Raw genomic sequence first — 22,351 nt, 5'->3', positions numbered from 1 at the left:
AGTTCTAGATTTCAGTTTTGATTTCAGCTCTGAACATCAGAAATGAATTCAATCAGAATTGAAATTCAAATTTGAATTCAGGTCTGGAATTCAGTTTTGATTTCAGAACTGAAATTCAAATCTGAATTCAGTTTTGGAATTCAGGTCTGAACATCAGAACTGAATTCTAGATCTGAAATCAGAACTAAAATTCAAATCTGAATTCAGTTTTGGAATTCAGTTTTGAATTCAGGTCTGAACATCAGAACTGAAATCTAGACCTGAAATCAGAACTGAAATTCAAATCTGAATTCAGTTTTGGAATTCAGTTTTGAATTCAGGTCTGAACATCAGAACTGAAATCTAGACCTGAAATCAGAACTGAAATTCAAATCTGAATTCAGTTTTGAATTCAGGTCTGAACATCAGAACTGAAATCTAGACCTGAAATCAGAACTGAAATTCAAATCTAAATTCAGTTTTGGAATTCAGTTTTAAATTCAGGTCTGAACATCAGAACTGAATTGCAGCTAGCTTGTGTGTGTGTATTTGCAAAATTTTATCTGCTTCTCTGTTATAACATATTGTTCACTTAACTGATTATTTCTTTTAACTTAATTTTGTTATTTTATTTAGATGCCAAGGGTAATACTACATTAGTAAGTGGTATTATTCTGCCAATTGACGTATGGAGTAATAACGGCGTCCAGTACTATGTCGAATTCAATGATTTATGCCAGCCAATCAGGAAGGGTGGACATATTTTGGTTAAATTCATTAGTATGATTGCGAAGATGGAGTCACATTGTCCAGTTGGGGAAAAAGATTGGAAAGCAATCGACAAGCATTTTAAAGGGAAAATAATTAAAGACATAAGAGTAAGTATATTCATCCCTAAGACAGATACTTAGACGGTCTCTTACTTCTAATATATTACTTGCTGATTTACATTTTTAACTAATTATTTTTACTGAAGGACCGTTTTGTGATTCCTCCTGGTGTGGAATATGACAACCAAGCTCTCAAGCGTGCCAATAAATGTTGGAGGCAGTTCAAATATTCTCTGAAAATGATTCATTACAAGCCACTAGAGAAGAAATTGGATGATATGTGTCATAATGTGCCACATGGAATTACCAGTAGTAACTGGGTTAAGTTGGTAAAATATTGGGATTCGGATTACGGGAAAGTAAGGACAATATTTACCTTATTGTTTACTCTATCAAACGTCATTTAATCTCTAACAAAAAAATTTGAAAATGTGATTGCAGACTATGTCCGCATGCGGTAAAAAGGCACGAGCTTGTCAAAATCAGATTCATACATCTGGCTCTAAAAGTTTTGTAAACCAACAAGCTGATTATGTATGAATATATATGTCATTTTATATTTACTTAGGATATTAGTAAGAGCAAAGCCAAGTTATATGCGTTATATACTATTGTACACATATTTAATGCTTGTTTTGCCTTATTATTTATAGGAGGATGAACATGGAGAAAAAATGAGCTTGTTAGCGCTGTGGATTAAAACCCATGCGGGTAAATACGAAAAATTTCTTCCTGACTCAGTCACTCAAGATTTTGTGGTATGGTTTTGTGACAGATTTCTGGTATCATTTTGTGTAGATTTTGTGGTGTGATTATGTGTTATTTGTGGTGTTACATTACTCCTAAATGTTGGTATAGGATGATGTTAAAGCTAAGGTTGAAGAGTTGAGGATGGTGCACCCTAAGATGTCTGAACAAGAGCTCGAAGATGAAGCATTTCAGCAAACTATGTATGGCAATGAGATTCCCGATCGTCCGGTGGGATACGGACTAGGGGTTAAAAAGGGGGACATATTCGGAGTACGTGGTGTGTTAAGGAAGGAAGGCTATGGAAAAGTTCAAAAGAGGACTATTGTGATGGATAGTGTTAAAGAAGAAGTGAATGCTTTGCACAAGAAAAATGATACACTATCTCAAGAAAATGAAAAGCTGAAAGACGAGGTCGGACACAACAATCTTCTTCTTAAAGCGCTTGTTGGACAATTTTTTCAGATTGTAGGTGCAGTTCGTCAAGGGAAAGCATCTCCGGGTCTTCTAGACAAAGCATCTGAATTCTTAGGAAAGTTAAAACATCAGGTAACAAAGTCACATTTCTCTTGATGTGTGTGAAAGTAAGAGCTTGTGTGTGTGTGTGTGTGTGTTATCAACTATAGACTTATTAGTTCTTGGCAAAGATGTGTGTGATTATATTTCAGAGCTTGTATTCTGGTATTGCTGTTTTGAATTGCAGTTCTGAACATCAAAACTTGTGTGTGTCCTTTTTCTTATCCTCCTACAGACACCTACGACTCATATGCTGCAGAAATTCCAGATTTGGTTGCTTAGGATTAGTTTTCACCCAGCAAGTACTTTTGTTAATCACCAGTTGCTGAATTATTGCCACAGATGTGTTCATGAAAAGTCCAGCAGCTGCTTTTGGTTGTTTTAGAAGGCTTAAGTATTGCTCTTCTAGGCTTATTATGCTTTATCTTACTTCTAGTTTCTGTAACTATATGACGTGCTCAGCTTCCGGAAGCTTGCCTTCCTGTTTGCCTCCAACTTCTCAATGAACATCCCTGCCAAGAAAACAAGTCTTGACTTGAATACCATCCAGCAGGGAGATAGAGAAGGGCTTCGCTCCTAAATCAGGCGGTTCAACCTGTGAGAATTCAAATCCAGGGGCTGTCTGAAGGACGGGTCAACCTTTAAGTTCGACCTTGTCCGAAAGAGGGTCTTCACCCTTCAAGAGGCATTGATAGAGGCGGAGAGCTTTATTCAGACCACCGACCTCTGCTCGTCCAGCAACCAGTCGGACTCTAAGAAGTCCGACAGGAAAAAGGAGAGTCGGTCTGCTCAGCCGGATCAGAAGGCTGCAGAGAGCAAAAAGAGAAAAGAAGTCTAGGCGGTTGAGGAACCTAATCAGCTGTCCAAAAAGAAGAAGAAGGAATTCAAACCGTATGTCTCACGGTATGAATTCAATAAAGATTGTTACACCATCTTTACAAAGGTGAAGGACCGGCTGACCATTGAGAAGCCGAATCCCATGAAGAGTTCCGTTCAGTCGCGGAACAAGAATAAATATTGTCACTTCCATCAGGAGGTGGGCCATGACACCAACGACTGCTATAGCCTCAAGCGGACGTTGGATCGTCTGGCTGAAAAGGGCTTGCTAAAGTCCTATGTCTTGAAGTCCAAAGCGACTTTTAAGACGAATCAGGGGCAGTCGTTAAAAACTGTCCAGCCTTCTAGTAGCTTGGATACCGACAAGGATCCGGCCTACACTATAGCAGGCGGATTCGCATGCGGTTGCCCGACCATCCGGGGCACCAAGGATCATCTAAAGAGGATGACTCACTTAGTGGATGATGGACAAGCGTCCTCAGCTGGAACATTCCCAGACGTCCTCATCATTGAGAAGGACCGGGGCAAAGTTCGCCGACCGCATGACGACCCAGTCGTCATTGAATGCAAGGTCGACAATCAACTGGTTGGCCGGATCCTCAAAGACACGGGTAGCTCCTCTGATCTCATCAGCTACAAGTGTCTGTCTCGGCTTAATTACAAGCGGGACGGTCTGCGTGACGTCTTCCAACCACTGGTTGGCTTTGGGGCAGGAGTCGTACACCTAGTCAGACGGATTGACATTCCCATCCGGCTGGGGGAGAAGGGAAAGGGGCGGCACATGGTCGTCCGGTTCCTGGTGGTTAAAGAGCTGACCGCCTACAACATCATTTTTGGCCGACCCACTCTGAACGAGTGCAAGGCTATCATCATCCCAGCCCTCATGCTCCTCAAGTATGAAAAGGATGATGGCTCTGTTGGCTCCCTCAACGGGGATCAGAAGACGGTAAGGGAGTGCTATCTCTCAGACGTCAAGGCGACTGCTGCTGCAGCCGGTCAACCAAAGGAGCCAATAGACCTTGACGACGTCAAGGACCCTGATTCACCCCCTCCAGCAGCCACAAAGAAAAGAAAAATTGAACAACTAGTGGAGGTGAAGAAGGAGAAGAAATAGCAATCACTGACCGGGGAACGGTCAAATGATCTCCGTCCCCAGTTAGCTGGTGTGCACATTGATATTCCTCTGGACGACAGCCGTCCAGAGCGGACTGTTAAGGTGGTGACGGCTGCCTTTAAAAGGCTTGGTGCATACTTGCACCTTCTGTTGAAGGAATTCAAAGACATTTTTTCCTTTGTAGTGGAAGAGATGCCAGGCATAAGCCTGGATCTCGCTGTCCACAAGCTCGCCGTGGATCTAAAAAAGAAGCCCATCCGGCAAAAGAAAAGAAATCACGGCGAGGAAAGGAGTAAGGCGGCAGCTGCCGAGGTCAAGAAGCTGTTAGACGCCGTGTTCATTCGGCCATGTAACTTCCTTGATTGGGTTGCAAACGTGGTGCTTGTTAAGAAGCCGAATGGAACTTGGCGCATGTATGTTGACTACACTGACTTGAACAAGGCATGTCCAAAGGATAGTTACCCGCTTCCAAAGATCGACAGCCTTGTCGACTCTACAGCCGGGCATGCCTTGATGAGTTTTATGGATGCCTACTCCGGCTTCCATCAGATACCCCTGTGGAAAAAAGATCAAGAGAAGATGGCCTTCGTCACTGATCAGGGGTTATTCTGTTATACTGTGATGTCGTTTGGCTTGAAGAACGCGCCGGCTACTTTCCAACGGATGATCAAAACAGTCTTCATTAATCAGATTGGAAGGAATGTAGAGGCGTACATTGATGACATGATAGTCAAATCCAAGCTATAGACAGATCACCTGGCTGATCTCCGAGAAACCTTCACCACACTCAGGCGGTATAAGGTCATGTTAAATCCCAAGAAGTGTGTTTTTGGCGTTGAGTCTAGGAAGTCGGATTCCTGATTGATCAAAGGGGGATAGAGGCTAACCCCGAGAAGATACAGGCGGTGATTGACATGAAGTCACCCCGCTCCGTCGAGGAAGCTCAGAGGCTTACCGGTTGCCTGGCTGCGCTTGGGAGATTCCTCAGCCGATTAGGTGACAAATGTCTTTTCTTCTTTCAGGCAATCAGGAAGAAGACTAGATTTGAATGGGGAGATGATGTTGAGGCGGCCTTTCAGAAATTGAAAGAACATTTACACTCCTTGCCAAGGCTTGTTAGCCCTCTGCCAAAGGAGACGCTCTTCATGTACCTAGCCATCTCAGATCATGCCCTCAGTGTTGTTCTCCTTGCTGAGAGAGACGACAATCAGTTTCCGATCTATTTCATTATCCATGTGCTCAGAAATGCCGATCTCCGGTACCCCATGGTCGAAAAATTTGGCCTCGCTCTTTACATGACTGTTAAGAAGTTGAAACCATACTTCTTGGCACATCCGATGGTGATCTACACAGATCAACCCCTCAAGAGGCCAATGATAACCCTGGACTCATCCGGAAGAATGCTCAAATGGGCTATTGAAATGCAAAGTCTTGAAATCACCTACGAACCAAGAAAGTTAGTGAAGGGTTAGGCGTTTGCCGACTTCATTATCGAAATGACAAGGCCAGTTGCTCCGGATAACCTTGATCAGGTTTGGAAGGTGCATGTAAATGGGAGCTCTACTATGAACGGCTGTGGTGCAGGCATAATCTGTGAATCCCCAGAAGGGGACAAATATGAGTATGCACTACGGTTCAAGTTCCAGGCCTCAAACAACGAGGCGGAATATGAAGCCTTGCTAGCCGGTATCCGCATGTGTAAGGCGGCAGGGGCAACAAAAATTGACGCCTGCTCTGATTCTCATTTGGTCGTTAGCCAATACCATGGTGAGTATGAAGCCACCTATTCGGCTATGATTAAAGATTTGCAAGCGGTCAAGGCTGAAGCTGGGACACTTGAACAATTTCATCTAAGTCAAGTGCCCCGGTCTGAAAACAACCAGGCGGATGCTCTGTCCAAGTTGGCATCCTCCGCCTCTTGCGATACGCCTCTGTCAGTCTTTTGGGAAGTAATGGAAAAGCGAAGTATATCTGATGACAAGCCCATTGGAATTCTAGACCGAAGTTCTATTTGGATGGATGGCATCCAGGCGTATCTCGCAGACGGCATGCTCCCTGATTCACCCCAGGAGGCAGCAATGCTGAAAAAGCATGTAGCAAACTTCGAGATAAGAGAAGGAGAGCTCTTCAAGGCGGGTTTTCTAAAGCCCTTACTAAAGTGTGTTACCCCGGAAAAGGGGAAAGAATTCTCGAAGAGTTGCATGCTGGATACTGCGCCTCTCACTTAGGCGGCAGATCCCTAGCCGTCAGAGCCAGGCGGCATTATTTATGGCCCACTCTAGAGTCAAATGCCATGGAATTTGTTAAAAAGTGTGACAAGTGTCAAAGATTTGGCAAGCTCATCCATCACCCGGCTACTGATTTGACGGCAATCCACAGCCCAGTCCCGTTTGTTAAATGGGGCGTGGACATTCTAGGTCCGTATACGCCTACACCAGGCGGAAAACGCTATATTCTTGTGGCTGTGGACTATTTCACCAAGTGGGTGGAAGCAGAGGCGGTCAAAGGCATCAAGACAAAGGATGTCATCTCCTTCATATGGAAGAACATTATCACCCGGTTCAGGGTACCTATGTCTATGGTATTTGTTAATGAACCCTAATTTGAGACGCCTTAGCTCAAAACTTGGTGGAAGATCAAGAGATCTCACATTGTTTTGCATCAGTCGGCCGACCCCAAGAAAACGACCAAGTTGAAGCCTTCAATAAACTCATTTCAGATGGTATTAAGAAGAAAATTGAAAGAGCCGGTGGTTTGTGGGCTGAAGAGTTGATTCATGTCCTATGGGCCATTCGGACAACTGAAAAAGGGGCAACTGGTGAAACCCCATTTCTCATGGTTTACGATGCTGAAGGCGTCTTGCCCATCGAGCATTATGAGCCGACTCTACGAGTCATGCAATATGATGAAGAGGTAAACTGGGAGGCCATGCGGCTAGCATTGGACTCACTTCCGGAGAGCAGGGGAAATACTGTCTTGCGTCATGAGATTTACCGTCTGAGAATGACTCGTGCCTATAACAAGAGAGTACATAAACGGCCTTTGAAAGTTGGGGACTTTGTGTTACGAAAAATGGAGGCAACCGGTAGGGCCAATGAGCAAGGAAAGCTAACTCCTAATTAGGAAGGCCCCTACTGGATCTATAAGGAAGTAAGAAACGACACCTACCGCCTAGAAACTCCAGACGGCAGGCGGCTGCCTAGAACTTGGAATGTAGATAACTTGAAACAATACTACTTCTGAGGCCTGTAAATTTTTGTAAATAAAAAGCCCATCAATGAAAAAGTTGCTTTTTGTTTTTAATAATTTAATTTCTTTGTATATATACATGCGCAATCCAAGTTACCGTCTGTTGAAAACACAGAAGGACAACAAATCGAATAAGCTAGGTTAAAACTTAGCGGTTAATACGATATTTAAGTCAGATGTCCGTCTGGGCAGTACACAGGCGGACCTTTAAATATGAAATTAAACCAAGTCAAAAGACTTGGTGGCTAAAATTAAAATCGAGGCCAATGGCTGGATGCAATATTGTTTTTATAAATCCGTCTGCTCCTATTTGAGTATGGCATCTGGCGACGCCCCTCCGGGTGTTATCGTCGCAAAGGGTATTCTATCGTTTGCTCTACCAACATACGCAGACGACAAAAATTGAACGATCAAATTGGTCAACTCATAGTTGTCTGACCAAAATAGTCTAAAAGAATGATCAAGCTTAAAACCAGATGTCAAGAGACATCAGCCGGTAAATTGCTGAAGTTCTCTGTTAGACTATAAAACGAAGTTGTACCGGCTACCCCAGTGGGGCAGGCAATTAAGGTACAATAGATTGAAGGTGTTTATGCCATTTGAGATCCATCAGACAGGCAGACAATATGTCCCTTGTTCCATTGATGGCCAGGCGGTAACCACCTGTCTGGCTAGCAACAAAGTTGTACCGACTACCCCACTAGGGTAGGCGATTAAGCTACAATGGATTGAAGGTATCCCAGACGGCCTTTAAGCCGTCTGAGATCCATCAGACAAGCGGACAATATTTCCCCTGTTCCATTGATGGCCAGGCTGTAATCACCCATCTGACTAACAAAGAGTCGTATGCGAATACCCGGATTCGGTAAAACGGCTGCTGATTGACGGCTGTGCACTTGGTTTGGGGCAATCACTACTGTGATTGATTAACTCAGGAACATTCCATACTCTTCAAAGTATCAAACATTCCAAAGTCAATCAATCTTACAAGTACCGAAACCAATTACACATCCGCAAGGGGGAAGAATAGCCGGTGTGTTGTCTGAATTGTCGCATGCTTTAAAAAGATAGGCAAAAATAGGGAAAAAAATTTTAAATAAAAGTGCAAAACTTAAATGCAAAAATTACAGTAAGCACATTCATCAAACCGACTCAGTCGGAGTTCTTCATTCAAACCGGTAAAAACCGGATAATAATATTAACCGGATTTTCATCCGGAACACAGAAAGAAAGAAAAAATTGTCACCCGACTCCTTAGTCGGTAAAAAGATACATCAAATACTCGGCTCGCAGGTCGGAAAGAGGAAGGGGTTGGCATACTGCCGCTGAAATAAATGGAGGAAGCTGAATCATTGATGCTGGGTCAACTCCAGCTGGTCTTGACTGGTTGGGAGGCTTGCTGCAGTCTGATCACCCGGAGCCTGGACTTGATCATCTCCAATTTCGTTGATCTGAACCTGATCGTCCTGGCCTACAGTCGGCTCCTCCTCCCCCTCGTCTTCGGAGACCTCATAGCCTTGCTCAAGGGCCCAAGCCTTGAAGGGAGATGGGGCCTCCTCGTTGAGTTGTCGTGCGTCGTACACCTTATTGGCGTAGTCGTATCGAAGCTTCAGCACATCAAACTCAATTTTGGGGTGGAGCAGACGCCACGCGATACGCAGCCGGGCCTCTGTGTCCCGCTCGGTTCTCCGTGTCCCGCTCCGTGTCCAAGGCCTTGAGGTTGGACTGAGTAGTCTTCAGTTCCTCTTCGACCTTGGCCACCTGCTCATTTGCGGCGTCATTAGCAGCCGTCAGATTCCTTATCAGCTCCTCCTGTTTCAACTCTACTGCTTTAATTTCAACATCACATTGTATTTTACTGTATTCAGCAGAGTTGAGAGCTTGAACGTCCCTCTGTTTAGCGTCATTTACCTCTTCTCCCTTCCGCCTGAAGGGGACCCTTAGCCCGTCTACCCTCAGCATTGTCTAAAAAGATGGATACAGGCGGTAAGCAGAGTAAGCTTAAAACATAAAAAGTTAAATAAAAAGTAGGGGATTACCTCAGCCAGCAGGCCCTGGATACAGTCAAAATCCACGACATGGACATCCGGCACAGAGAGCTTCTCTGACCGGGTGAGAGTCCTCACTATCCTCTTAGCAAACCCCTGCATGTCAAGCGGAGTTGAGGGAGCATCTGCACCAAAAGAATTACTTGGTGAGAAAGCAGCATAGGCGGCACCCGACTCATGCCGGCTGCTCGTCGAGCCTTCAGGCGGATTGACCTGAGTCTTGACTCGCATATAGTCAACCGGCCAAGGGAGTTCTATCCTTGTCTTACCTTGGACGCGAAGATGAGGGGTTTCCCCTTCAGCCTCTACAGAGCCGTCTGTAGCAGTGGGTGGCATGCCACCCTTTGATGCCGTTAAGGCATCCGGCTGTTTTTCAGCAGATCGCCTTGAGCTTTCACTCAAAGCTTTCATTGCAGCTGGGCTTTTGCCCCCGGTTGTAGGATGATCTGGGTTGGCTGAAGAGGAAGTAGAAGGGTTCTTTCTCCCCGTCTTAGACGGAGTTTTGGCCAGCTCTTCCCCCGGCCGTTTAAACAATTTGGTAATTGAACTGGGGATAGACTTGCTTCCGCCCTTCAAACAAAAGAATAGAAATATCAACAGAATTACAACCGAAAATCTATAAATTGAATGTGAGATATACAGCCGGGTAATTTAGAAGTTTGACAAAGGGGGTACAACCGGTGGCTTACCCCTCCCTTCTTGGCTTCGAAGGCCGCCTTCTTCTCCAGAAGCTGCTCCTTCCTCAAAAGAGCAGCCGACTTAGCAGGCGTCATCTCAGGAGGAACCATATTCTTTTCTTCGTCTGCTGTAAGAAAGGAAACGGTTGGTCAAAAAGAGTAACAAAAAACAAACAAGATATTAATACAGACGGCAAATCGCCGGGTGTGTTATAAGTCTACCCTACTTGAACATAGGGCTAAGCCCACAGGCGGAGAGGAAGGCCTCGTTCTTTAAGAAGTCCGGATGGGGTATCCAGTTCCTAGGAAAAATTATTTGAGTCCCATACTCCAAGGGCATAGTTGTTGTCTTAAAAAAGCCCGGCTCCATAATTTGCTCGTAAGCCCTAGAAGACATCCGGGGCAAGGCCCACTTCTTTCCGAGCAGTGCCGGATCTTGATTGTATGGCAAAGGAACCAGTTGTGCTCCAGAGTTGGAGAGTAGATCAAGTAAAATATGTCCTTCCACCCGGACCATTTGGATGGCTTGTCCAAGGTTATTAAGTATTACAAGTGTGTGGTTAAAGTGTACCACACACCATACCCGCCTGGGGCCCGGCTCATATAATGAATATGAGTAAACGCAGCAAAACTAGGCTCTATATTTTGATACTCGCAGGCGGAAATATAGCCCAGAATGTTAATCCACGAGTTTGGGGTAAGCTGCCAGACACCCAAGTCATACCCTTCAAAATTCTTTTAATCCCTTTGTGAAGGGGGAAGCGGAGGCCGGCTCTAATCACTGCCTCATAACAGCCGAAACAGTTGTCGACATTCTCAATATCGTCCCCCCAGGCGATCTTTGCCTCAGGCGGAGGAACCTCTATTCTCCATCCCTCTCCTACCGGGTGCGCATCAGCAAAAGCCCTAAAGCTGCTTTACACGACAGCTAAGTCCCTAGGAAGCATTTTAGCTGTCAAGGGATTTGGCTGATCACGCCTTTTAGCCGGCTGCTGATACTTAGCCGCTACATCTCCCTGGTCAGAGCCCGACGCTTCTGAGCCGACCTCTCGGCGGCTTCTTCACCGCCTGACGCCTCTTCATCAGACCCTAGGGAAGAGGCATCGTCCTCGCCGTCCGCCCCTTCCAATATTGTGTCATTGGGGGTTGAAGGGGTGCCACCCGGAGTAGAACCCGCCTGCTCTTGCTCTTCCTCCGAACTTTCATATTCCTCATATTCTTCATCTGAAATAACTTCATCAGCGGGCACTCTTCTAGCGTGCCGCCTGCTCGGCTTGATAGCCGTTTGTTTAACTCTGGCCATGTTGTCCTGCATAGACACAGAGACGGAGGTGTTCGGGGATGAGCAAAGAAGGTCCGAATTTCCAGAAATGACACCCCCGGTTCTAGATTCAGCCGTACCAGGAGACCGACTGAATGACCTAGGCGGTGCCGTGTGGGTCGATGGAGAGTCCTTTTTATCTTTGAAGCCTAAGTACACAAGCGGAAAAGTATAAAACGCTTGAAAGGAGTATAGGCGGTTACCTTTAACTTAGCTCTAAATATCTGAAAACAGCTACACGCGGTGATCTGATGTGTTCCTTGAAATGTAGACGAAAAAATGCAAAATCACAGCAAAATAGATGCAGAGTTTCTCTCTTTCTCTCTCTAAGAAGTCAAAGGCTCTGGTGTGAAATGGGGAGAGAGAGAGAGGGTAAGACCTTTTATTTATAGAAGGGTAAAAGCAAGGGCATCCCCGTAAACCCTAGAAGGTGAATAGTTTTTACTATTCACCGTTTACTGAATGCTGCGTGTCACAGGCGCCACGTGGCCAGCCACGTGCCACCTGTGAGGGGCAAATGTTTTGGGTAAAATTACCCTGTCCACATGGACCAATCAGTGAGGACCACGTGTCAAGCCTAGGCAAGTCCATTTGGGCCAATTGCCAGCTGACACGTGTCAACCTCAGATGCTTCCTGAATTACGGCCTTCAAGGCCCAATTCACAAGAACGCCGCAGAACGGCGCAACCCACCAAATCTAGGTCAAATGACCTAGAAGGGGCACGTTCACCAATTGCCCTATAAATAGGGATATATTCCTCAAATTTGGGGGACATTCAATCATTTATTACACCTACCCTACATTCTCTCACATCAGAGAAACACCTGATCTCGGAATCCGAGAAGATCTCATTTTCTTTTCTGCATCTTCTTTTACCCATATTTAAGTACTAACTTGACCGTCGGAGGCGGAACTCCAAACACCCGGAGTCTCCGTTGTTTTGCATGTACAGGCGCAGTCGGATGAGTCCTTGAGCTGTAACTCTCCCGAGGGACAAAAACACCCAAAACATGGAGGTTTTGACTTGTGATGCAAAGCGCCAGCGTTCTCGCCACGCGACAGAAATATCGCGCAACGATTGTGTTAACGCGACACGACAATTCCATCGTTGTGCGATGGTTCGGTTTTATGCTCAGGTCGTCGCGTCGTTCTAATTTGTTTAATTAATTAATAACCAAGGTCATAATTCGGTCGTGATCATAGTCTAGTTACATAGTCTCATGGTCTTCACACAAGTCTCAAGCATGTCACTTTCACTCACTAGTCAAATGGACACACTTTGTATATATGTCACCATGACCATGTCTAAGAGTCTTGTGTGTGCACTTCCCATCATTTTTTTTTGGGGGGTAAGTCGGATATTATCCTCCCAACATGAACTATGTTCCCTGAACCATGATTTGATCCCCATACTTGATTCCTGAAATATGCACCCATTTTTTGCTTTTTTAAGACATCTAGTTGCGCTGCCCTGAGCAGCGCATCTAAATCACTTGCGCTGGGCTGTCGCACGCAAATCATTTTGATGTGCGCGACAACTGCTGCGGCAGAATACTCGAAACCCTAAATGCATCAATTCCCTATACATAGAGGCTTAATACGAGTCTGAAACGGACATAAATTAACCTAAAACTCTGGCAAAAACTTTATGAACTTGTGTACTCCTAACCCTCTAGTCCTAAACACTCACCCCCCTCAATACTTGTTACTACGATGGAGTTTCCCGAACAAGAAGGTGTCCATAAGTGTTCTAAATGAAGATCTAGCAAGGAGAAGTGGTAAATTCTCAAGCACTTAGATTAATCACCTTTGTTTTCTTGCTTAAATAACCTTTAATTAATTAGTGTTGTTTGATCACTTTAAACAAACTTTTAATTAATTAACTCCCCATAGTATTTTGTGTTAAATAAAGAATAGAATGAAATAATTAATTGTTGATTGATCACCTAAGTCAAGGCGAATCTTGTTTATTTATCGTTCTTTTCACGAATATTGATTAAATAAGAATAGCGACCTTTGAAATGTAATTCCTACATGATTGATGCTTGTAAATAAAATCAACTAACTTAGTTTTTAGGTATCACGTTGCATATATTGTTTGGTTATGAAATTGTTAAAAAGGAAGAGATATTAGAGGCCGTACTAGGGCTAGGATAGTGATTACCCCCTAAAGGAAACGTTATTTTAGTACCCTCGCTCCCGAACTCATTTCTGGTACACGTAGACCAATTTGGGCATGGGTAAACTTACAATTTGTGCTAAATATCCCTTGAACTCTTCTTGGGAGAAAGGCATGAACGAGGTTTATGAGTTTTCCTAAAACTCATTGGCGACTCCTACCTGTTTCTTACAAAAAAGCGTAATGATAGAATCAATTCTAATTCAAGGTCCCCCAAACAGTCAGGAATTCAAATCTTAATACACCCTAACAAGTGTAAAGTCCTAGGTTTTTAAAGAGCCATGGGCATTTAAAGAGAAGGATCCCCTACGATGGGCACACCCTCCTTACAAAAATAGAATGAAGTTTGACTAAAATAAGCTTGATTAAACTTAAAATAATCAATTATGGAAAAAATGCCAGCAAAATTGCTTGAGGGTAGAGTCTAAGTACAAATTTGAGCCAAGTCGAAAAAAAAGCATTAAGTATAGCGCGCTATTTCTGTCGCAGGGGAAAAAAGGCTATCGCGGCGTGACAGTCATGTCGGGCTGTCGCGCCGCGATGGTTTTGTTCTTTCCGAAGTCGACTAGAAATCGTTCTGCGTCAATTTCTATTTATAAATAGCCCCCAAATATGTCGATTTTAGCATAATTCGAACCAGCAAAAAAAATTTAGCTTGTTAATTCCCAATCAAGTGGTGTTATTCTCTTACTGCTAAAGAGAGAAAAGAACAAGACTTCTTCCATTTGGGTGTTTTATATGGTATTAAGGGGGTAGATCTTGACATATATTTTATTCATACCGCCTTAGAATATTGGGATCCTAATACCCATTTCTTTTAGACTAGGAGATGACGAGATTTCCCCTATGCCGGAAGAATTTGGTGCCATCCTGATCTCGTAGTAATTCCTAGGTTGGATGAATATTACTTTAAAGATTTTGAGCGGTTATTTAATCTCAAGGGTAATGATTTTAAAATCATAGTTGACGACATTGAAGTTGATCTTAAAAAGTTTGCATCTTTTTACTTTAATAAACCAAAGTCAGAATCTTTTCATGTTTACAAGAGAAGGGCTTTCCTTTTTTGTACGTTTAGCCAATATTTGCTCACTAATGGTAGCACGCATAAAGGTCAAGCTATTTTAGCTTGTGTCATGAAACAAGTGGATCCCGGTAGGGATCCCATGACACTAATCGTTGGAGAAACAATGCTTAGCCTAGATGAGCTAAAAAGAGATCCAAAAGCACCTCTTCGAGGCTCTCCGATTTTATTAGAGGTAGAAAATCAATATTTTTAATTATAGAAATAAAAAATATGTAACTTTGTATAGTAATAACAATTTATTGCATTTAATTTTTGTATATTTAGCTAATGGAAAGGCTAGAGCTAATTATCCCTCCTGACAACATTGAAAAATACACTCTTATTATTTTGTAAGAAGGAAGAAATGCTTCTCCAAAAAAATGGGGCGTCGGGAGTGGAGTAGGATCTTTGAAACTCGCGACTTTTCCATCAAGTGGATCGTTCCTTGGTGGAGAATTTAGAAGATGATCGGCGTCAATGCTCAACCTTTTTGTCGAATTCCAAGCTTATCAAAGCTAACTTTTAATTGCCCTTCTAGGGTCAAGAAACAATATGGTCTTGCACAAACCATTCCTGTCGGAGATCTTCACCACCCATATGAATTTTCTGTTTCTCAGGCTGTGGAAAATTTTGATGACTATTGGTGTGCTAGGCCTTTATGGGAAGTTGTGTCCCACAAAGCTCCTCCTTCTTTGTCTAAAGATGTGAAGCAGTAGTTACTTAGCTGATCTTACAATGACAAGAACAAGGTTCAGAACATGAGCAAGGAAAAAGCGAACATGAAAGACCGCCTAGGGGATAAGAAAATTCTTCCTAAGGATCGCCTAGGTTCAAGAGTAGAATTCAAGACTCCTATGATGCCTGAAAAGAAAAGTATTGCAATGGGCAAAGAAAAAAGAAAAGTTGATTTTACAGAAAAGAAAGCATGGGTTTATAAGAAGATTAGTGTAATGGCCAAGGGGGAAAAAATCTCTACTAAAATTGTATGCAAATCATCTAAGGGATCCCTATTGGTTAAAGAGATGGATGATGAAGAGGAAGCAGTCAAGAATTGGAAAAGGGCTAAGAAAGAGAAGGCTGACTAGAGCATTGCTTTCCAATTTTCTTTTTAGATAATTTTTTATTTCAAGTCAATTTATTTTAAGATTTCTTTAGTTCCACCAATAATGTAATAATTTTACTTTATTTATTAATGCAATTTTTAGCTTTAAGAAAAATAAATTATCTTTTACATAAAAATTTATTTTATTTTTAGGCAATGGAAAACAACTTGAAATAATTTTGAATAATTCGAGTACGAAAGTCGAAATTTTCCGAAATTCACCGAAACATGCCCAGATTGACGAAAATGTTGCGATGTTGGATATACAACTTCATCGCGGCGTGATGATGCTGTTGCGGCACGACAGTCCTTGTCGTGGCGCGACGACTTGAATTCTTTTGCAACGCTAATTCTGATTCAGCGTCCTGATGTAAACATGCTATATTTATAAAATTTAAAGTGGACGCGCCCGTAAAGGGTAGCCTACGTATCCTTTTCTCAGGAATCAGGCCAAACGTAGCTCTTTTGAGTATAAAACTCCAGCGATCATGGGTAGAATTTCTTACCTTGGTCAAGATTTATCATGTTTGAAAACTCATTACCATCCATATCAATTAACTTTGCAGCGCCTCCTGATAGCATGGTTTTGACTATGTATGGTCCAGACCAATTGGGCCTAAATTTGCCTCTTAGGTTTAGAACATTCTTCCTTAATGCCTTTAACACCAATTCTCCTACTTTGATGTTTCTTGTCTTGACTTTGTTGTTAAAGTGTCTAGCCATGCGAGTTTGATAGCATTGCGTATGATGTAGAGCTTCTAGTCATTTTTCATCGAGTAGAATTAGCTCTTCATATCTTGCTCTTGCCCATTCAACCTCATCAAGTTTACTTTCTAGTGCAATGTGTAAGGAAGGTACTTCTAGTTCTATAGGTTGTACGGCATCCATTCCATATACTAAGAAAAATGGCGTATTTCCTGTGGATGAGCGAATTGACGTGCAATAACCCCAAAGAGCAAAATGGAGTTTTTCAGGCCAATCCTTGTAGTTTTCTGTCATCTTTTCGATGATAGTCTTTAAGTTTTTATTAGCTGCTTCGACTACGCCATTTGCTTAAGGCCTATATGGAGAAGAGTGATGATGTTGAATGTCGTATTTTTGGAGTAATTCTTCACATTCTGCTCAAGTGAGTTCCATTGTAACTTATCATTTCATGTGGGACTCCATATTGACATATAATGTTTCTTTCAATGAAGAGTGCTACATGATTTGCAGTGAGTTTCGCATATGATGCTGCTTCAACCCATTTTGTGAAGTAATCAATTGCAACTAGGATGTATTCATGGCGTCCTGTTGCAGGAGGGGTGATTTTTCCAATGATATCTATTCCCCACGTTGAGAATGGTCATGGAAAGGTATAGGTGTAAAGTACCGATGGTAGAACATGCTGCAAGTTTGCGTATATTTGGCATTTAGGGCATCTTTTTACATATTGATGGCAATCCCTATTCATGGTAGTCTAATGGTACCCTTGGCGCATTATCTTTTGGACTAGCATTTGTCCATTCACATGAGTTCCACGTGCTCCTTCATGGATTATTCTCATCACTCTTTGAGTTTCCTTTTTTCCTACACATAAGAGAGCTTTTCCTTTAAGTACCCTTTTATGTAACTCATCATTTATGAGCACAAATTGGGAAGCCAAAAGTCTTAAAGCGCGTTTTTCTCTCTTGTTAGCATGAAGTGGATATTCTTCTTTGGTGATATAGTTAAGGATGTCAATGTACCAAGGTTCCTCTTCCTCTTCTTCTATAATGGTTTCATCATCTTCTATGGCTTGAATATAAGCCGGTTTATGCCTTTTTTCTATTGTTAAAGGCATTTGCTCAATTTTCTTAGGAATTCTAACCATTGAGGCTAGTGTTGTCAAGGCATCAGTAAATTGATTTTCCTCTCTTGGTAGATATGTATATTATACCTTTTCAAGTTGATTAGTAAAGGTTTCCAAGTATGTTTGGTAAGGGGCCAAACTTTCACTTCTTACTTTCCATCTTTTAGAGATTTGGTTGATGATGAAAGAAGAGTCTCCGAATATTGCATAGCTTCTTTACTCCCAATGCAAAAACAGTTTCAAGGCTTACCACACATGCTTTATATTCCGAAGCATTGTTCATAACGTCGAAATCCAACTTTATTGGGATTGGGACGTGTTCTTATTTTGGTGATACAAATAGTACTCTTACGCCACATCCTTTCTGGTTTGAGGCTCCATCGAAGTATAATGTCCAAGTATCATCTTCCGTAACTATTAAATCTTTGTCTGGAAAATCATTTTCATGCATTGGTGTGGGATCTTCAATCTAGAAATCTTCCAAGAAGTCCAAAACCATTGATCCTTTTATAGCTTTTTGAGGCATGAATCTTACATCAAATTGGGCTAAGTTGACTATCCATCTAGATATTCGCCCGTTGAGCGTAGATTTCTAAAAGAGGTATTTAAGAGGATCCATTCGAGATATTACATACTCTGTGCGGATGAGCATGTAGTGTCATAACTTAGTTGTGGCCCACACTAATGCGAGGCACAATTTTTCGAGTGGTGTGTAGTGAACTTCATACTCGAGCATCTTTTTGCTTAAGTAGTAGATGGCATTTTCTTTATTCTCTACTTCTTGTTCTAGCATAGCTCCCATTGTCTCTTTGGTAACTGTTAGGTATAATCGAAGAGAGATTCTTGGAAGCGCAAGTGCTAATACAAGAGGATTAGCGAGATAGGCCTTGATTTTATCAAAGGCTTTTTGACACTCATTGTCCCATAAAATTGTTACATTCTTTTTGATTTTCTTAAATATTGGTTCACATATCGTAGTGAGTTTTGATATGAACCTACTTATTTATTGCAACCGGCCAATAAATCCTCGAATTTGTTTCTTGATTTTGGGCGGCGACATTGACATGATTGCTTTGATCTTAGTTAGATATATCTCTATTCCTCTAGAGCTAATGACATAGCCTAAAAGTTTTCCTGAAGTGACTCTAAATGCACACTTGGCTGGGTTTAGCCTCATGTTATATTTTCTTAATCTCTCAAAGAATTTCCTTAAGGCTATTTGGTGTCCTGGACGGTCTTTTGATTTTACAATCATATCGTCCACATATACCTCGACCTCTTTATGCATCATGTCATGGAGTAAAGCAGTTGTTGCTCTTTCGTAAGTGGCACCCGCGTTTTTTAACCCGAATGGCATCACCGTGTAACAGTAAGTGCCCCAAGGTGTTATGAAAGTAGTCTTTTCCATGTCTTCTTCAGCCATGAGAATCTGGTTATATCTTGCATATCCATCCATAAACGAGAGAAGCGCGTGATTTGCTGTATTATCTACTAAAATGTCAATATGTGGTAAAGGGAAGTCGTCCTTTGGACTTGCCTTATTTAGATCTATGTAGTCGACACACATTCTTACCCTACCATCCTTCTTAGGAACCGGTACCCCATTTGCTACCCATTCAGGGTATTTAGATACCTTCACAAAACCTGCAATTATTTGCTTTTGTACTTCTTCTTTTATTTTAAGAGGTACGTTGGGTTTCATTCGACGTAACTTTTGTTTTACAGGTTTTATTCCTGGGATTAGTGGTATAGTGTGTTTATCAATGTCTCTATTTAATCCTGGCATATCTTCATATGACCAAGCGAAAACATCGATAAATTCTTTTAGTAGATTTATTAAATCAATTCTTTCCTCTTGATTAAGGGTTAAACCAATTTTAACTTCTCTTTTAACAGTTGGATCTTTTGAAATATTAACTGTTTCAGTGCCTTCAATTATCGGTGTTTTATTTTCAAGTGTTTCCACTGCTTTAATTATTTTTTTATCATTTTCGTTGTTAGCAAAGCAATGCTCATCATCTTGAGTGAGAGAATGACACAAGAAGTAACCGGAAGAAGACATGTTATTAAACTCTGAAATCATTACATCAAAAAGAGATACGTCCGTTGGGACTTGACTATTGATTATCCCAGGAGTGGGTTTTAAACTAGAAGGACTAGAAGGAGACACAATTTCAGAAGATTTAGAAGACTCGACTACGGAAGACTTGAATTAAGACTCAGACTCCAACGACTCAGACTCGTCGAACATTGGTCCTTGTCCTGTGGTGATGGAGATTCTTCTTCCGCTCGGCGTAGTCACCTTTACAGTCTTTCGCCATCCCTGAACTAATCCTTCTGTCGGAGTAATGAGCTTCCTGAGATTAAAGTTTTCACTTTGTAATACCGTTTGGAAGCGCAGAATCATCGTTGATACGCTTAGGCTCATTTTTGTCGTACCCAAAGAGGAAACCCATAACATTGAAGTCGAAGCATAGGGGTGCTTGCTCCTTGTAGATGGGAGTTGAGATCTCATCTAAGAAATTGCAATCCTAGAATATCTTGAACCCTGGTTGTTTTATCCCATCTTTGACAAACGGTTCTGGGAATTCATGGCATGGATAATCTTCACCCTTTTTTAATGAATTGTCCATTAGAGTAAGAGGGTAGTGATCCATTAGAATAGCCTTTTTCTGGGTACGAGCATTTCTCCATGCATTAAACTTTTCCCGGGCTTGTTTATAGTCTTTCGGATTCGGTTTAAAACCAAGTCCAAAAGTATCTAATTTAGGAAGGCCAGGCCGTCCCATGCGTTTCGCTATTCCTTTCTTCTTTCCTAGAGTTATTCTAGGAAAGTGTCCTTGTTTTCTGAGAATACCATTGACTATCATGTTTGAATGGAGGTCATAGCGAAGAGGGGTCTTTTCATCTTCTTCAATGAAAGAGACCTCTTCTGCATTAAAGCCCCATAAGTCTTCATCATTCTCATCATGCTCCACATTTATGAGTGGTTTATCAATTGCTTTGATCCTCATAGGGAAGCATCGATGGTGACAAGCCATCCTTCAACTATAGCCTTGACTTGTTGGTGAAGAGATGAAGGGATGGCCTTAAGGTCGTGAAGCCAAGGGCGTCCCAAAAATAGGTTGAAAGAGGCTTTTATATCTAATACTTGAAAAGTAGTAGCATGCTAAAAAAACTCCTATCGTGACTGATGAGTGGCATTTATGCCACGATTAAGGGCTCGTTTTACCAACTATTTTCCCATACTTGTAGCTTCTTTGTATCCTCTTTCTTATCTTTAGTTCTTTCTTTTGTTCGTATTCTTTCCTAGTTTTTACTTCCTTTGTCTATTTTTTACCTTGGTTTCCTCATTTGTGTTTTATAGGAACCATAGTCTTGAAAAGGAGAAGGTTCTAGCTAAAGGGAGCGAAGGGAAGCAAGATCAAGAGGAGCAAAGCGAAGGAGAGGAAGCAAGGGAAGAAATTTCAGGAGAGGTGTGGTCGAAACTCCCAGAGGTTCGGTCGAACCAAGGTGTGGTCAAACTTTTTAAAAGTTTGACCGAACCTCCAAGGTGCAAATGAAGCAGTTTCAAACCAGTTTTCAGCGTTGTTGCAGGAGGGGCCGAACCCCCAAAGTTCGACCACACCAGGGGCAGGGAGGTTCGGTCGAACCTACCCTTGTTTTGACCAAACCTACCCAGAGTCCGACCGAACCTACCCAGTGTTCGGTCGGACCATTTACCGATTACAGCCGACTTTGTACGGATTATTTAAGTCCCTCTTTAGAACGTTTTAGAGGAGGAGATTAGCTTAGCTTGATTTTTTGATTTTTAGCTTAATCTGAAGAGAGAAACACCATTAGTTTTGGCATTTTAGAGAGAGAAAGTGTGGATTCCTCTATTGTTGAGCTTGAATTTTGAAGAAGAAGCTTAATCAACCTCTTTATAAAACTTCAACTTCAATGAATGAGCATTTCCTTACTCGTAGTTAACTAGCCAAGGGTATGGGGATGATGTATTTGGAATTTGTTCATGTTTTTAGTGTTGGGATTCAAGTTGATTGTGATTAAAGTCTTACATACTTGATTGTTCTTCGATCTTCTTGCAAAGTGCACGTTGTTAGTTAATTGAGGGTGAATCTTTGCTGAATGAAACGATAGTTGACTTAGCTAAGTTCATTTGTATCGAATGTTACTTGATTGCACCTCCCAATATATGGTTCTAATGTGAAGAGCATAGAGGCTATGTTAGGAGAAGCCAATTGACCCCGAAAGGTGGCTAGATTTGACCCCTTATATTTTTATTCATGCATGTTTATTTAATTATCGGTTTGTTCCCATGTTATTGCATGTTTAAGTAAAACGTACATCTACCATTCCCCTTGGTGTTCTCTTTATATTGTCTCTAGTTCATTTCACTCTTTGCTTTAATCTCTTAGATAATTCCGTTCCTCGTCCCGAGATTGCTTAATAGATTAGTAGTGATCACAGTGTTTAGCTTCTCCCTACGGTTCGACCCTTTGCTTATCTTATACTTGTATTTGGTTCGTTTAAGTAATATAAATCTTATTTGATTTAGGGTTAGGCACTTAATGACGTGTTTATTTTCCCTTGTCAGTAACATTCATAGTAATAGTCCCAAGAGCTTGACATTTAGTGTTATCATAAGATCTAATGCCTTATGTTGATGGGGACAAATCCTCATCTCTTATTCCTAACATTCTCGCAGTTCGAAGTTGGCAAACATTAATTGCCAATCCATTATCCACGAGGGTCATTGGAACATTCATCCTTTTGCAAACCACTGTGAGGTTCAAGGCTTTATTATGTTTATCATCTTCAGGAGGTAAATCCTTGTCAGAAAAAGGTGATCAAATT

The 22,351-nt window shown here is 41.9% G+C and overlaps 1 protein-coding gene across 1 annotated transcript; it reads left to right on the top strand.

Moving 5' to 3' along the window:
• The first annotated feature begins 1,253 nt into the window (after positions 1 to 1,253).
• Positions 1,254 to 2,265, top strand: LOC145588743 (uncharacterized). Its single transcript, XM_081645350.1, has 4 exons — positions 1,254 to 1,343; positions 1,463 to 1,567; positions 1,668 to 2,105; positions 2,260 to 2,265. The coding sequence occupies exons 1-4, from the start codon at positions 1,254 to 1,256 to the stop codon at positions 2,263 to 2,265; spliced, it is 639 nt and encodes a 212-aa protein (XP_081501476.1).
• Positions 2,266 to 22,351: the final 20,086 nt, after the last annotated feature.

Source organism: Chenopodium album, chromosome 17, assembly GCF_948465745.1.
Source record: "Chenopodium album chromosome 17, dcCheAlbu1.1, whole genome shotgun sequence".
Lineage (NCBI taxonomy): Eukaryota > Viridiplantae > Streptophyta > Magnoliopsida > Caryophyllales > Amaranthaceae > Chenopodium > Chenopodium album.
The sequence above is the reverse complement of the archived record's forward strand: the minus strand, read 5'-3'. Positions and strand labels throughout refer to the sequence as shown.